The sequence below is a fragment of the Grosmannia clavigera genome (assembly GCF_000143105.1).
Source record: "Grosmannia clavigera kw1407 unplaced genomic scaffold GCSC_144, whole genome shotgun sequence".
NCBI lineage: Eukaryota > Fungi > Ascomycota > Sordariomycetes > Ophiostomatales > Ophiostomataceae > Leptographium > Leptographium clavigerum.
The window spans coordinates 2,019,313-2,035,390 of record NW_014040797.1 but is presented as its reverse complement, the minus strand read 5'-3'; the positions used below and the strand labels follow the sequence as shown (position 1 = coordinate 2,035,390).

General features: G+C 57.1%; 4 protein-coding genes across 4 annotated transcripts; 3 read left to right on the top strand and 1 right to left on the bottom strand.

Moving 5' to 3' along the window:
* Positions 1 to 4,055: 4,055 nt before the first annotated feature.
* On the top strand, positions 4,056 to 6,975 carry CMQ_3240 (phospholipid metabolism enzyme; the record flags this gene model as incomplete). Its single annotated transcript, XM_014317318.1, has 2 exons — positions 4,056 to 5,370; positions 5,486 to 6,975. The coding sequence occupies 2 exons, from the start codon at positions 4,056 to 4,058 to the stop codon at positions 6,973 to 6,975; spliced, it is 2,805 nt and encodes a 934-aa protein (XP_014172793.1).
* A 1,085-nt stretch (positions 6,976 to 8,060) lies between these two features.
* Positions 8,061 to 10,130, bottom strand: CMQ_2786 (dimethyladenosine transferase; the record flags this gene model as incomplete). The annotated part of the gene is made up of 14 exons (XM_014316864.1): positions 8,061 to 8,090; positions 8,169 to 8,318; positions 8,499 to 8,624; positions 8,692 to 8,802; positions 8,866 to 8,974; positions 9,047 to 9,103; positions 9,161 to 9,204; positions 9,267 to 9,311; positions 9,362 to 9,404; positions 9,472 to 9,502; positions 9,559 to 9,612; positions 9,763 to 9,778; positions 9,912 to 9,923; positions 10,002 to 10,130. 14 exons carry the CDS (start codon positions 10,128 to 10,130, stop codon positions 8,061 to 8,063), a joined length of 957 nt encoding a protein of 318 aa, XP_014172339.1.
* A 670-nt stretch (positions 10,131 to 10,800) lies between these two features.
* Positions 10,801 to 12,960, top strand: CMQ_2913 (arrestin n-terminal domain containing protein; the record flags this gene model as incomplete). The annotated part of the gene is made up of 1 exon (XM_014316991.1): positions 10,801 to 12,960. One exon carries the CDS (start codon positions 10,801 to 10,803, stop codon positions 12,958 to 12,960), a length of 2,160 nt encoding a protein of 719 aa, XP_014172466.1.
* Positions 12,961 to 14,767: 1,807 nt separating this feature from the next.
* On the top strand, positions 14,768 to 15,876 carry CMQ_3089 (14-3-3 family protein; the record flags this gene model as incomplete). The annotated part of the gene is made up of 4 exons (XM_014317167.1): positions 14,768 to 14,868; positions 14,917 to 15,270; positions 15,333 to 15,420; positions 15,490 to 15,876. 4 exons carry the CDS (start codon positions 14,768 to 14,770, stop codon positions 15,874 to 15,876), a joined length of 930 nt encoding a protein of 309 aa, XP_014172642.1.
* Between the last annotated feature and the right edge of the window lie 202 nt (positions 15,877 to 16,078).

Sequence of the window (16,078 nt, the reverse complement as noted above, 5' to 3'; positions counted from 1 at the left end):
CATCAATACATGAGGTGAAAAGGGTTTCTTGTGTGATATCTGCCGTACCGAGTGCTACAGATAGCGGCTGCCCAATACTTTTGCCACAACGCAGTTGTTTGTTTGTTATAGCATTTTCAGCTTCGCTTCCGAGGTATTCGAATTCCTCTCTTATCCTTCAAGCAACAATCACACACCAAAACACACAAATCACTGTTTCTTGGCACTTACAGCTGGTGAAAGGCTCCCGGGACTGCATTCTGGGAGAAGCAACTCGCCGCCTGGCTCGGATTCCTACCCACATGGCAAAGCAGCGAGTATTACCTGCTGTGTTCCTGAGCGTGACGATCAGGCAGCTGGAGAGGCTCGAGGATATGCCGGGGAACTTGTTGGCGCTGCGTGTCGTCCCCGATGGACTGCTGCTGTATCCGGAATGGACACAATGGACGGCAGAATGGCCGATGCCGAATTTTCCGGAGCTGATGGGCGTGGCAGAGGGATGGAGCTATGCTGAAAAATACCAGCAGTGGCTGGTTGGCTACCGGGCGAGGCGATATCAGGAAGGAGGAGTGAGGCTTGTGGCGGCAGAATACAGGACTTTAATACGGACGCGGTCTCTTACGGCGGCATTATCGGCTTCGCCACCGGTTCACCTTTACCGGCTGCCTGGCCGCTGTCGCAGATCAGCATTAACAACGTCTGCGCCGGCTTCAGTGTCAGCTCCAACGGCGGCTCGACTGGGATCGGCGGCTATGGTGCGTATAAGCCATGTTCGCCATCTGCACAAATGCTGACTAAGCAGAAGAACTTCCACTTCCACGTCGGCGGTGCAGCCGGGACAGATCTGCAGCTGGCCGATTGCTCGACGGACGCCAGGTTCTGTGGTTCATCGCAGCCTGATGCCGCAGTCAGCCCACAAGGACCATCGCCGGCTTCGGCTCTGTCAGCTGGCGGGACGCCGAGAATGCGGCAGCTTCGGCCGAGGTCCCTTTGACAGCTCTGCTTTTGCTGCTGCACCGACGAAACGGCGTCACCGCCCGACAGCCCGATAGAGGCTATATTCTGGCACGGTGGACGACGGATATATTCTGCCACAGCTGTATGCTCACTGAGGGATGAAAAGAAAGAGGTGCTGCTTAGTCCTGTTGTTGTAGCCGGAATGGCTGTCATCCATGACGTTGGGCAAATGGGCACGGGCGAGCTGGGCAGCATCGTGTGTCGAGATACTGGATCTGGTCTTTGTTGAGCAATTTCATACTCTGTACGGTATTCTACATAGTGGTGGATCGTGCTATGTAAATCCTACGTAAAAATAGCTGAGATCGCCGCCATCCATCCAGCCCCTCAGCTGCAGGTACTGGTCTGGTGCCTGTTCTACGGGTATTTTCCGTGGCCATCAAGATCTGCTCCAGTAGTTTGTTCTTCGGTCGTCATTTTACATGTGGCGCATGCCGTACTCCGTATGATACGAAGCCTGCCTCGGCTGACGAACAACCATCGCGCATCGACGCGAGTGCTTGCTACGGAGTAGATGTTGCAGTGTTCTTGAAATTCAAGTCTGGTGCGCCACCCGCAGAAAATGGAGTTTTGCCCTGACAGTTGGATAGAGTACAGAAAAAGAGACAGGAAACCATAAAAAAAATAAAAGACCTGCCTGCAGTGGGTGGCCCACCACCTTCAAGAATGCGCGCGCAACCCAGTTTTTTGCTGACAACATTTTTGGTTGGGGGGCTTTCCCTCTTGCAGAGGGACTCTTGCAGAGGGACAGACAACCGGTGCCACGTTGCCGCTTGTGAGAGGCCGAAGACCAAGCCGTTTCCGGACCATCCGTCCAAGTCCCATGGCTCTCCACGCATTCATTCTTTCGGTCGCAGTCTCGTGATGGGGGCCACTTTTTCCGACGTAACCGTTTGGTTCCGGGGAATCGCGTTGCATTTCGTCGTAATCCGTCTTCCTGACGGTTAACAACCTGCGAATACACGTACGCGTACGGAGTACTATGCATCCTATCTTGCTACTAGCATGTGGACAGCGTGAGAAAAAGCCATCGAATGCAGGGGCACAAGCGAGCGATCAGGCGAACAAGTGGCTGCGACGCCGACGCGTTCACGTAGGTCTCGATATTAGACAAGGGCGCACAAAGTACGGTGAGAAGAAAATAGACGGTGAAGGCACAGGAAATGAGGGCGCAGGCAGAAGAAGCCAGAAACCTAAAAGAGACAACAGTGGGGAATGGAGCGGAGCGTGGAGAAGAAAAATGCGAAGCCCCAAATGGAGAGAAACCTACGGAGTAGAGAGTTGTATAACTAGAAAAATAGTAAAGAAGAATAGAAAGAAAATTAGGCAAGGCCGATAAGGGAATGCAGACGAAAGGGGAATGCTTCGGATAAGAAAAGGAAAGGCGAAGTTCACTGGACCAGGAACGACCCGTACGTGAGATAAAAGCAGGGAAAATATTTCAATAAAAAGATGCGGTCAAGAAATGCGGTACGTAAGATACATAAGATACCTCACGGCAGAGAAGGTAACACATTTTTTTGCCAGAATTGCGGACAGGCACCAGCCCTGTACTAAAGCTTAGCGGATTCTGGGGGATCAGTCAGGCACTTACGGTGACTGACCCGGAACAAAGCCTGACCGTTACGGGACGGACGGCTGGCAGGAAGGCGTCTTACGAATTCGTGCTCCGTATCTTCAGTCTCGTAAAAGAGCGAAAAACAGACGCCGACTCGCAATCTGCTTGCTCGAGCAATAGCCTGGCCACTACGACGAGTGCGGCAAGCGGCTGAACACGTGTCCATCCGGTTTACATTGAACTGTGCTGTGCTGTCAATGCGTGCTCCCACGCGCACTGCCGCGGAACTGAGCGAAGGCCTATCGCTTAACGGAGCAGTGCGTCCGTTTATCTTTTCGGTAGTGACGTGACCCTTTTGCACGCGAGGGTGCGAAAAAAGGACAACAAAGGACCACCATCGGGCAGATCCCGTCTCTTAGCTGCGCTCCCATCTCACTTCGCTTCCATTCCTCCTTGGCCAGACCAGTGTTCGAATCCTGCCAGAAAACGTCCACATGCTGACGGTCGGGCAGCCAAGTTTTTAGTTTGATTATTTTCTGTATTTTCAATCAAAAATTGGGTCGCGCTGCCAGCGAGACTCGGCGCACTGTGCGCTTAGTTGCTCCTAGAACGTTCTCCGTCACAGGCTCTAGCGCCCTTGCTTCGTACAGGAAAAAAATTAAGGTCCCGTCCGACCTAGGCCCACAGTGTATTACACTCTGTTCCTTCCTCGCGCAGCCTGCAGGACAACGCAAACATCCTTTTCCTCAACAAGACCCAAGACGGCCGGCGAAGAAAAGGTGTCACATCGACAGTTCACCACACACACCCACGCTTGACCTGCACCCATCTCCACGTATCTTACGTGCTCCGTACCCACGCATTCGACGTCCCGCCCCCCCTCTCGACAGACGGACGAATTTGCTCTTTCCTCGGTCATCCGCCCTTGTCTGGCCTTTTTTTCCCTGCCTAACCAAGCGACTCGCATCAGCGACCTGCTCGTCTCATCCCGTCCGCTCTCTCTAGTCGGTCCTCCGAAGTCATCCCTTGCGAATCCCTGTCAGCCGGTAAACAGAACAGCTCTCTTGACCACGCCTTACGTCTGCACCCCCCCCCTTCCCCTTCCCCTCTCTCGTCCCATCGACCGAAGCGGGTTTTCCAAAGCCGAACCTCCGTGTCGACACCCTCGGCGAAATTGGAAAAGGAAAGTTGCATTATCATCAGCAGAAGAAAGCTGTGGCCTTTTCGGCATCTCTTCCCCTCGTCTCAGTCCGCCCAATACGGTCCACCCACTCCTCTCTCGGCCGGGGAAGCACCATGATATCATGACTCAGACTGCACCACGAAGCCATAGTCGATATTATAGCTGAGAGAGTAGAGTGCCGAGGTGTTGGTGGACTACGCGAGGTGTACAGCTGCTGTCCCCCAGCACAAACGCGACCAGACACCTGCAAAACACGACGACATCGGCACCCACCGCCACCAGGATACAGGTCCCTTGGTGACCCATCATCCCACAACGATGGACAAGTCGTCCAATCTCGCAAATGGCGCGTCTGCCAACCAGACACACGGCCTGAACCCCACGCCCGTCCGCGAATCAGTATCGGCCTCCGTCCGCAGAGCGGATCTGTCACGGTCCACAAGACCAGCACCGCAAATATCACAGGTCGCTTCGCTGTCCCCGTCCTTGCCCTCGTCCCCATTTGCGTCTCGAGAGCCATCCCCGATTCGTCCTTCGGTCCGCCCCAACAAATCCGTAAAAGCAGCCTTGGCCGCGGCTCCATCACCAGGTCCGACATTGTCAGCATCGCAGGCAGCAGCAGCAGCATTGCCCTCATCGCAGGCAGCATCGTCATCCACAAACCCCCAAACTCCGGGCTTCCGCATACGACGGAGCAGCCAACAAGACCCCAGTCCACCACGTCTCTCCCGGTCCAAAATCCGAACGCCAACGGCGCTGAAGTCGACGACACTGTCCAACACGGCCATACCCTCACTACCGCCCGCAACCTCCGATGCCTCCTCCGTCCATACTCCAGGCCCACAGAAATCCGAACAGCCACAAGGCTCGCCCCGCTGGCCCATCTCACCCCGTCTGCGCTCTCCGCCTCCCGTCCTGCGTCAGCCGGAGCTCGGCACAGCCACCGTTTCCTCCATCCCGACAGCTGAACCTGCCGCCACCGTTGCCTCTGCTGCCTCCACTGCGGACTCTACACCGACGCCGTCCGACAGCGAGGCCGAGGAATCCTACCTGACCATTTTATCGGGAATGCGGACACCCAGCCGAACTGGGACTGGCGGTGTGCCGATGCTGGAGACGGTGCAGGAGGCAAGCCCCCTGGGATCACCACGGGCCCTCGATGCGGCGTTGGAGAAGCTGGAAACGGCGAGCATCACGTCCAACGCCAGCATCTTGACGACGTCGGAGGTGTCGGAGGTGTCGGAGGTGTCGGAAGTGTCCTCCAATAAGACGATCCGCGCCAAGCAGCTGTCAGGCCATGGCCAAGCAGAGAGCGGGAACGAGAGCAGCGTCAGCAGGGCCAACCGCCGTGCTGCCACGACTTCCACGTCTGCGTTACCACCGCTGACGCCACGTCAGTCGTCCAGCACGATCAGAACTAGCGCTGCCAAGGGAAAGACGGGCGAGGGTGCACAGGCGACGATGACGGTGGAAACGGAAACGGTGACGTCAATACCCAACGTGGCTCTCGGGCCTGCAGCCGCCCAAGGCGTCAACGGCAGCCTGCGCGCGCGGCCAAGCACAGAGACGATTCGGCCAAAGAAGGAGAGAAAGAAGACAAGTCGGAAGCAGTCGGCTGTGACACAGGGAACAGGTACGTTTTTCTGAACACACACACAACATGCCCGAACATATGCAGTTACGCCCCCAAATGCGTGCCCAAATTCATGCTCGGCTGCATGCTCAACATGCATTTTCACCGCTAACAGCTGCAGCGACGTCCAAGGCAGACATCTTCGAGGCCAAGGTTGCCAGCGCCGTCGACGAGGCCAACACATCGGACTCGGAAGAGACATTTGTGTACGACTCAAACCCGGCCGACGGCCGAGACCGCCCCCTTCGCTTCCACCACTCGCGCACGCCAAGCGTGACGTCTGTGTCGGTGGCCAACGACCGGAGCGGCATGCGGTCCATCCACAGCGTCATGGATACGCCTGCGACGGCGACAGTCAAGAAGAGTATGAAGTTTGTAAACACCTTTGGCAACAGCAGCGGCAACGACAGCGCGCTCGGTGACGACGAGGCCAAGGGCACGGCAGGCCGTGGCATCGTGGCTGGTTCCGGCCGCGGAACCGTGCGTCTTCACCACCACGTCGGCGGAAGCCACATTGGCCGATGGGGTCTCAGCGGTCCCAAGAATGGACACCAGTCGCTCTTTGACAGCGAGTCGCCATTTCCGGTCAGCGGCGGCACGATGCGTGTCAAGCTGCCGCCGGGTGCTAGCGGCAGCAACAGCCTGGGCGTGAGACAGATGACCGGCCCGGCCAGTCCCCGAGCCACCGGCAGCGTTCGGGGCAACGGCCCCTACTCGAAGCGCGGCCTTGGTGGCAACGGGCTTCCGCACGGATACGACCTGGACGAGACGTCCGGACGGGTCCAGGACGAGAGGACACCCCTGATCTCGCCGTCGATGCGGACTGGACGGAGCGGCCGAGGATCGCGGCGTCACCACGTGTCGATGCGTTCGCTGGAACAGCAGTCGTACCGGCCGGCGCCGTCTTTTTTGAATCGATTTGCCAGCTGCCTCGTGCTGACGGTAATGCTGATGCTGGTGATCTCGGGAGCTATCGGCTTCATGTTTGCCACGTCGCAGCCGCTGGAGGATATTGAGCTGGTCAAGATCAACAACATCATTGCCAGCGAGCAGGAGCTGATGTTTGATCTGCTGGTACGAGCGCATAACCCTAACGTCGTCGTCGTCACCGTGGACGCCGCCGACATGGAGGTCTTTGCCAAGTCGCCGCATGCCGGGGCAGACTCGGAGTGGTGGCGTCGGCCACACGGAACAGCCGGTAAGCCGGCGCCGTCGGAGAGGGCTGTCGGGAACGACGTTCACACCGACGACGTGGAAAAAGAGCCGCGCGACCAGCCGGACTCGTCGCCGAACTTTTTGCTCGGCAAGTTCACCGAGTTCGACAACGCGCTCTCCTTTGAGGGGTCCTTTTTCCACCACGGCCTATCGACCTCGCGAGCCGGCATCCGAATTCGGCGGCCTGGGAACGGCACCGACGGCGGCTCCGAGCGGTGGGAACGCATCCTGGAAGACGAGTTCGACCTCATCGTCAAGGGCGTGCTGCGCTACTCGCTGCCGTTGAGCCAGCGGGTGCGCAGCGCCCTGATTGAGGGCCGCACGACGGTGAAGCCAAACGCAGCCGATGGCCCGGCGCTGCATCCCAACGAAACAGCGACGATATCGTGAGGAAGAGAAGGAAGCTAGCAAGGCAACGAGAAAGAACGACAAGACGACACAACGACACAACACGACATTACAACACAACGTCAACACAACAAGACGACAGCATAACGACACAACTGCACAGCGTCAACACACAGCACACAACACAACACATATACACCAGGACAACTAAAAAATATACACGAATTATACCCAGTCACTCATTATCACGACTCTCCTTTGTATCAGAAACCTTTTTATTTCTAGAAATCGACTAACTCCTTTTTGTTTTTATTTCCATCGTGGCATATAGTTGCAGCATGGGCGCACTGTTTTTGTTTGAAAGATCCCTCTCATGTCGCAACACGGGTTTTAGCTGTCAGTTTGGGAGGGCCGGGATACAGACCAGACAGAAAAGCGGGTTTCTTCCAGCATGTATTTCCCTCGCGTGGCATTTCAGGATCGGAATCCTGAGGAGTTAAACAGGACAGATCGTACAGTGTCCTGGCCGGAAACAGAAAGCAAGGCGCCTCTTGGTCTCTTGTTGTTGCTTGTCTAAGCCCCTTAGCTCCGGTCCAAGGGGCAGTTGTTGTTTTTGTTGCTTTTTCGGTGTTTATTCGTGTTTATTCGTGCTTTCTCGTGCTTGTGGCATTTATTACCTGGTGGCAGGCAGCCTTGTTTCCTAATATACAACCATGCGAGTGTTCCGCCCTCCGTCCGCCAAGGTCTGCGCCAAATAACACAAAAAGGCAAGACGGAAAGGAAAGCATTGATTGTTGGAAGAGAGATGAGAAATATTACGGGCAAACTTGTGGGCAACCAAACAGCGAACATGGATTTTTGTTTTCTTTACATATACGTCACGTATCCAGATCCTACAACATATTATAATAATACTACTGTCATCCCTACATTGCTTCTTGAGATTGGAGGTGGGCATTCGTTGTTGTCAATTATGCTTGTCACAGTCAGATAGCAGCGACCAATGCTCACGCTCGAGTAGTCTAGCAGGGAAAGAAGAAGAACGATGCTTTCCAACAACGCCAGTGTCTCCCATTTTATCTGCCCCCTCTCCTGTCGTTCAATGTAGTTCCAAACGAGTCCAACACTCACGAGAAGCGAATTCCCTCGGAGTTCATCTGTTGATTAGTCAGCAAAGTGGAAATGCCAAAACGGGAAAATGAGGCCAAAAGAGGAACTGGAATGAGAAGACGAACCGCATCGAGCAGCCGCAGAAAGTCGCCCTCGTCGCACTGCCGCGACCGGCGATCGGCCATTTCCAGACGCTCCAGCACGCGCAGCACCTTGGCGCGCACCAGCTCGTCGACCTTTGTGCGCTTGCGCCGGCTGGGCGTCTTGGCTGGCGGCTGATGGGCGGCCGTCTCTTTGAAAAAGGCCGGCATGTCGTCGCCGCCGCCGTCGGCATCGCCATCGCCACCACCCGCAATGCCGTTCCACTCGTCGCCGTCTGCCTCGTCGCCGCTGGCGTCCATGTCCACGTCCATGCCACCGTTGTCGTCGTCGTCGGCGACGTTTCCCTCTTCCACCAGGCTGTCGTCCAAGGCGATGCCGTTGATCGATGCATAGACCCGGTAGTTGCGCGCTAGCATGGCTAGAACCTCTTTGCTGGCAAAAGAGGCGCGCATCGTGCGATTCTTGCGGTTGAAGGCAACCTGTCGCGTGAGGGTCAGTTTGCTGTTAAGGCGTGTGTTTCTCTCTCTTTTAAAAGAGAGAACTCACCCGCAGCATGCCGTCCATCTCGCTGAAGTTGAACTTGGGCCTCTCGGAGCCGGTCTTGGGAGTAATTCGCACGACGGCAGACTCAACCTGGGGTGGCGGATTGAAATTGGCCTAAGACGATGGCTGCGTTAGAACGGCGCAGCGTCTACAAGTTCAAGGGCAGACGGGACATACCTTGCCGACTTTCAGCACGTGGGCAATGCGGGCAAAGAACTGGGCATTGACACTCAACCGGCAGTACAGAGTGTCGCCGGGCCGAGCAACAAGACGCTGGGCGAACTCTCTGTTGGGGTGGGTAATTAATTGATTTGCAACAATTACGTACGACTAAGAACGGAGGTTGGATGCTGCTTACTTTTGAAACATGAGAACGGCTGTCCGCGGCGGGTTCGGGAGCGAGAGAAGTTTGAACCTGTCCGACTGTTAGTGATGTGTTAGTTGGGAGAGGACAACAGGCATCAATACATACACGAGGGGCGAGCTGATCTGGTAGGGGGTATTCGAGATGCAAACCTGTTACAAGGTTAGAGTTACAAGATGACGGCGTGCATGAGGGAGGGGCTCGCAGGCTTTACATCAAAAGGAGGAAACTCCGTCTTTATGGCGTCTCCCAGAAGGACCTTTGACGTTAGTTAGAGTTGCGAGACAGAACACTATATGGCAGACTTACCTCAAGCTTCTTCTGCAGCGGACCGCCTTGGACTCGTTTTGTTCTGTACTGCAGTGTCAGAACCTCTGTGTCGATTCCTTGAGCAGACGTCCTTTGGGAGGCCAACTCACACTTCGGCCGCCATGCGAGGATCGAGTTCGACTGGAAATAGTGTTAAATCCGCTATCAAATTGACAGACAGAGCGGCTTGTCCTTACTGGCTATGCATTTCCGGGCTTTCTCCAAGATTCTGGTCGTGATGTTGCCCGTTCCTGTTGAAGACGATTGTCAGAACAGGCTGCGTACAGGCGAATACTTCAGTACTGCGGCCTACCTGGACCAATTTCCAATACAACGTCGGTCGGTTTTAACTTGAAGGTCGTTAGTACACCGTCTCCACGCAGTTGACAAGTTGCACTCACTTCGGCTTTTGCCACACTGGCGCAGAAACTTGATGTCAGCTCGTGCAACGAGAGATGTGGGAGCTCAAAGATATGCAACTAACATAGCTGATACAAAGGTCAGCCGATTGTCCGGAACAAATGGAAGAGGAGGGACAAGAGTGACTTACCATCTGCAACGCCTGGATTTTTCAAAATATGCTGCAGTCCGTTTATTAGCTTCGTGCCGTTCGATCAGTCGGCAGACTTGGTCAACGTACCTGGCCAACGTTGGTGTTGAACTTGAAGACATTGTTCTTCTTGGTCCCGGCCTTGCCAGTAGTGGGGCGAGCGTAGGGAGACGAAGCTGAGGCTGCGCCGGTCCTCCGGGGTGCCTTTGCCTTTCCCATACTGTACGGTAGCCTCTTTGTCTAGTCGCAGAGAGGGTGGATGGAGCCGAAGATGTTGTCGTCTGGCAGTACTGCGATCGCCATGCGGTTCCTTCTGGCGAATTTTGGGCGGTGATGAGGGGCACAATTTTTTCCAAATTTACGATGACATAATAGTGTCTTATCTTATCGGAAGCCGTTGCTGACTGTCTTGTCCGGTGGGCTCCATCGGGCAATGCCAAGAAGCCAAAAAGCGGAGGACTTAGCCCAGGGCGACCAAACAAGTCTTGAGGAACCTGACCCTCTGCTGCCCTTGCTCTCCAGAAGAAAGAGGATTAGCTGGACGGAAAGCACAGCGTCCTTGGCGAGGCAGTCGGAGCTTGCTTACTTGCTCGTCCACATAACGGCACGGCGAAAAGCACCAAACTAATGTGGCACTGAGGCGAAGCTCCGCCAAGGGACGGAGTAATACGAGCCAGGCCGGTTTGGAAGCGGCTCATTTCGACTGTGGGGGGCTGTGTGCCTTTTTGGACGTCAACGGTCGGCTGTCACTGTCGCGCGGCAGCTCCACTGCTCTTCGATGCCCTGGCATTGCTGTGGAGGATGGGCCGATGTGTTGGACTTGGATACTGTATTACAATTCTCCTAACTTGTCTTCGTCTCAATTATACCGGACAGGCCAGACGGCACGATGTCTATCCACATCCATCTGATCGACCCACCCGATTACTACACCAATCTCGACACTGTCAGCGGGCAGGTCGGCTTCACGCTTTCGCGACCGGAGAGTGTGGGTGCTGTTGTGGTGAAGCTCGAGGGCGAGGCGAGCACGGCGCTGATCGTGCCGACAGCGGAGACCTCGGCCGGCTGGACATACCGCAACAAACCGCTCGACGACGCGGATGTGGCGACCAAGGACCCGAGCCATCCGCGACCGTCGGCGGGAGCGGAGCTGAAGGAAACACACAAGATCCTGTACCAGGTGGTGCAGGCATACCCGCCGAAGATGGGTGACAGCGAGAAAAAGGCACCGGCGGCGACGATACTGCAGGCAGGCCGTCACACGTTTCCCTTCCAGTTTGAGCTGCCGTTCAACAACACGTGTGCGAATCCGTCGGCACTGTCGAGATCGGGCGTCGGACTGGGAGACACGAGTGGGATTCGAGTGATGAACGGGACGAAGCAGCTGCTGCTGCGCCACATACGACAGACGCTACCTCCAAGCTATGGCGAGAGCAGTGGACAGGTGGAGATCCGGTACTTTGTCAAGGTGACGGTGCAGCGGCCGGGCCTGTTCAAGGAGAACTGGCGACACCAGTTGGGCTTCCGGTTCATGCCGATTGAGCCACCACGGCCACCGCCGACGACGCGCGAGGTGTTTGCACGACGGCCGTTTGCGTTCCGGGCACGGGCAGCAGTGCCGCTGGCGATTGCGCCGGTGCGGAAGAAGAGCAGCAGCTTCTTCGGGCGAGGCGGCAGCACATCGAGCGTGGGCTTAACGCTGTTTGAACCGGGCGATCAGTTGATGGTGATGGCGCCGAAACCAAGGGAGTTTGCAGCAGGTGGCTCGGGAGCTGAAACTGGACGGCTGCAGGACGGCCTGGCACCAGCAATTCAGATGTCGGCACTGCTACCGTTTCCGGCGATCCTAACATGGGGACAGGCAGGGCCGCTAGGACTGAGAGCACGCAAGCTGCAGCCCAGCCCCGAGCTGGTGTACCTGACGGGCTTGGAAGTGCGGCTGGTGGGAACGATGCGGCTAGTGGCCCAGGACCTGCAGGTGGTCAGCAAGACCTCGTGGGTGCTGCTCGCACAGACAGACCTGGCCATTGCCGTCTGCACGGCGGACGGGCCGGTGGACAATGAAATCGAGCTGTCCAACGAGCTTTGGCGGTCCAAGACACTGCCCAGCTCGGTAGTGCCCAACTTCCGGATCTGCAATGCCAGCCGCGAGTACGAGCTGGAGGTACGGATTACGCTCTCATGGGGACTGCCGTCACCAGCCACAGCGGCCCTGCGGGCGTACCGGCCGCTCAGCACGACAGCTACGAAGCAGGAAAAGAAGACGCGCAAGGAGGCTCTCAAGGCGCTGCAGGCCCAGCCAGCACAGATGCTGCCACAAACGGTGCGGTTTCCGCTCAACTTTGCCGCCGTCGAGGTCTACTCGGGCATCCGGCCGACGGCAGCGCTGGTGGCAGCCGTCAGCAGACATCGGGAGCTGCAGGGACTGCAGGAACAGCGCCAGCTGCGACAGCATCAGCAGGTGCGAGACGAGAACGAGGATAGCGACAGCGATGGTAGTGACAGCAGCGACAACGACGACGACGACGACGACAAGCTGTACCTGCGTGAGATGGGCAAGGGACAGCAACAGGCCGGAGTTCATGAGATGCCGTTGCCAACGAGTCCAGCGTTTCACGAGCCGTCTGCCCAACAGCTCGAGGCCGTCGGGATGCCCGCTTTGCCTCCACGAAAAAACACGGTTGCTACAAGACAGATGACCATTCGTCGAAGACCAGTCCCACAGCAGCAGCAGGCGCAAGAACAAGCCAAAGCGAGCGCGCAGAACAGGAACTCGATGCAGAAGAACGGCAGCACTCCGTGCGACCAAAGGTCACCGCAGCAGCAGTACCACCTGTGCCAGCAGCAGACGGATCCTCAGCCGCAGCCACAGGCACTGCTGCCGGTCAACGCGTTCGATCCGCTGTACCCGCCTCAGCTGCAGGCGGGCCTGGACGACGACGAGGGCGCGTACGACGACCCGCCGCCCACGTACGACGAGGCGATGACCTCGGTGTTGGACCTGGGCGGTGGCGTGGGTTCGGACCGGCCGGCAGACCGGCGTGGTTAGGGTCGCGATTGATCCGTTTCTTGTAGGGTTGTTGTAATACGATAAGATACAAACGAAGTGAGGCTGGTTAGTCAGCCACGGAATAGATGTCATTGTATTACTCCGTACGGACGAAAGAGCAAGGCAGACTTGCCAGCTGGCTGCCAAGTCAGCGGCCAGAATGAGACGCGAGGCGCGTCGTCGCTGATTGGTCTGGTGACTCGAGTCGATGAATGTGTGATGTGGCGCAGTCGGCAGTTTGGAACGAGGCCGTTGCGACGAAGTGGGGAGCCGCTGATTGGAGAGCAGCGCGAGGTCGACACGAAAAGTGGAAGAGAAGGACAATGGGGTCATGCTGCATGGGCCATCCGGCCAGAATGGCCAGAATGGTGGGGCACATCCGTCCGTCGCACCTGCCAGGAGAGGCTTTTTTGGCCGTCACCAAAACGCGCACGCGATCTCTACTATGTAGCTTACACTATGTACGATACGAGTGTTTCTTGAGGCTGTCCGATGCCGTGGCTCGTGCCGTCGACAGAGAGGGAAAGTCGGTGCCAGTGCACGCAGGAGGGGGGGAACCGATACCACGAGTAGTACGGAGTACAAGCCGGCCATGGTGCTCCCATCACACGACACCCCCCGGAAGCTACGCAGAAATGAGGCGGGCAGCACAACGGATCTGATGTTGCCAAAAATGGGCTTACGAGCAAATCGTAATCTGCCGGGACACGCCTGGGAAATTCCCCCAAGAGAACCACCCCCCTTTAGCGGCACCGTTGTCCGTCTGCCTCAGGCAGGCCACCCACGTTGGCGAGAGGGGCCATTGGGCCATGGGACCCGTGGGACGGCCGGTGGGTCCCGCTGGGTCCTTTTTTCCCACTGCTGATCCGCACAGCAGGCGCCTGTACCGACGACTCCTAATTCAGTGAAATTGCCTGCGAGAAGGCTGGGGCCGCTGCCGCCTCGCCTGCTAGGGGGGGGGTTTGCCCCGACTGCCCCTCCCCCAATCAATCGCTTCCAGGGCACCTTCCCTCTAGCCGCTAGGCAGCAACCCCCCCCCCCTCTCTTCTCGCTCTCTCTCTCTCTGGCTACCGACAGGGTCAGGAGGCACGCGCGCCTCGAACCTTCTCTTTTGCTGCGTCCAAACGCCTTGTCCCTAATTAGTCCCTCCTCCTCTTCCGCCCAGACGGCGAAAAAAAAATACAATAAAAACTAACCCCTCCAAATCCCCATTAACTTTCCTTTTCTCCATTACCTCTTTCACCCCCCGAACCCTGCTTCCCGTTACTTCGTCCTCCTCGTCCTCCTCGTCTTCCCACCCCGCCCCCCCCGCCTTCTTTGCCGTTTCCTGCCGGCCTGTCAGCCCCCTTGATTCTTTCGTCGACCACACCACCTCTCCCCCTCCTCTTCCGTCGAGCCACGATTACCTCGTCTCCCAAGATAACAGCAGCAACAATGGCCAGCGAAGTGAGTTGCCTCATCCCCCTCTCTGCACAGCTTGTTTGGCTGGTCGAGCAGCTCTGTCGCTCTCTTTCTGTGTCCTGCTGTCTCCCCCTTTTCCTAAAGCTCCCGTTGCGCGGAATACGGATGTAGTCCGGTATCAGTCGGGCATCACGCTCAAGGATCACCCGTCTCGTGCATCTTCCGCTTCTGTCTGTTTTTACTCTTGCGTATGCTGACCTGTATTGTGTGTTATAGCGCGATAAGTATGCATCTCCATGCCCTCCTACTCGCCTGGTTTCAGATGCTCTTCCAAACTTGGGCCAACGAGCTGTGTTCTGCCTCCGACGTCCTCGTCTTCAATAGACAGAATAGCTAGCTATCCGTCATGGACGCTGCGCTTGTGTGGCCTCAGACCTGTATCATGAAGCTGGAAGACGAGGACAGGTCGGCCCATGGCTCGTCGGACAAGCGCGGGAGACGTACAACGTAAAATAGGGGTCCGATGAAGCTGACAGTAATACCCCCTTCGTGCAGCAAGACTTTCCTCGCCCGTCTGTGCGAGCAGGCCGAGCGGTACGATGAGATGGTCACGTACATGAAGGAGGTTGCCAAGCTGGGTGGCGAGCTTACCGTCGACGAGCGTAACCTCCTCAGTGTTGCCTACAAGAACGTGGTTGGCACTCGCCGTGCCAGCTGGCGTATCATCTCGTCCATCGAGCAGAAGGAAGAGTCCAAGGGCTCCGACAAGCACGTCGAGACCATCCGCGAGTACCGCCACAAGATCGAGACCGAGCTCGAGAAGGTCTGCCAAGACGTCCTGGACGTTTTGGATGAGAGCCTCATTCCCAACGCCGCAACCGGCGAGTCCAAGGTGTTTTACCACAAGATGTACGTGCTGTCACCCTCTTCATCCCCTTTTCTCCTTCTGTTTAGTGTTTAACAGCCTGCAGGAAGGGTGACTACCACCGCTACCTCGCTGAGTTCGCCTCGGGCGAGAAGCGCAAGGTCGCTGCCACCGCCGCACATGAGGCCTACAAGGTTTGTCCTGCCAGTATTCTCACACGTCGTCTGTCGGTCGAACAGTCTGGATAACCTTTGCCCTCACAGAGCGCCACCGACGTCGCCCAGACAGAGCTCACGCCGACTCACCCCATCCGCCTGGGCCTGGCTCTGAACTTCTCCGTGTTCTACTACGAGATCTTGAACTCGCCCGACCGTGCCTGCCACCTGGCCAAGCAAGCCTTTGACGACGCCATCGCCGAGCTCGACTCGCTATCCGAAGAGTCGTACAGGGACAGCACCCTTATCATGCAGTTGCTCCGCGACAATCTGACTCTGTGGACGTCGTCCGACGGCGCCGAGCCGGAAGCCGCCCCCTCCAACGACCCGCCCAAGGAGGAGGAGAAGCCGGCCGAGGCTGCTGCCGAGGCTGCGGCCGAGTCAGAGGCCAAGGCAGAGACCAAGGCCGAGGAGCCCGCCGCACCTGCGTCGTAAATCCACCATGTCTGTGCGTTTTAGAAAGGAGCAAACAGCAAAAAGAAAATATAACGGGCGGTGTGCAAGCAGCAGTCGGCAGCCGGCAGCCGGCAGCTCGTTGCAGGCGCACACACCCCCCGGGTTCTTTCATGGGATCCCCGAGGCTTCCATTTTGTTTCCACCCGTTTGTCCGTCTTCGTCCGTCTTCTGTTTCCAATGT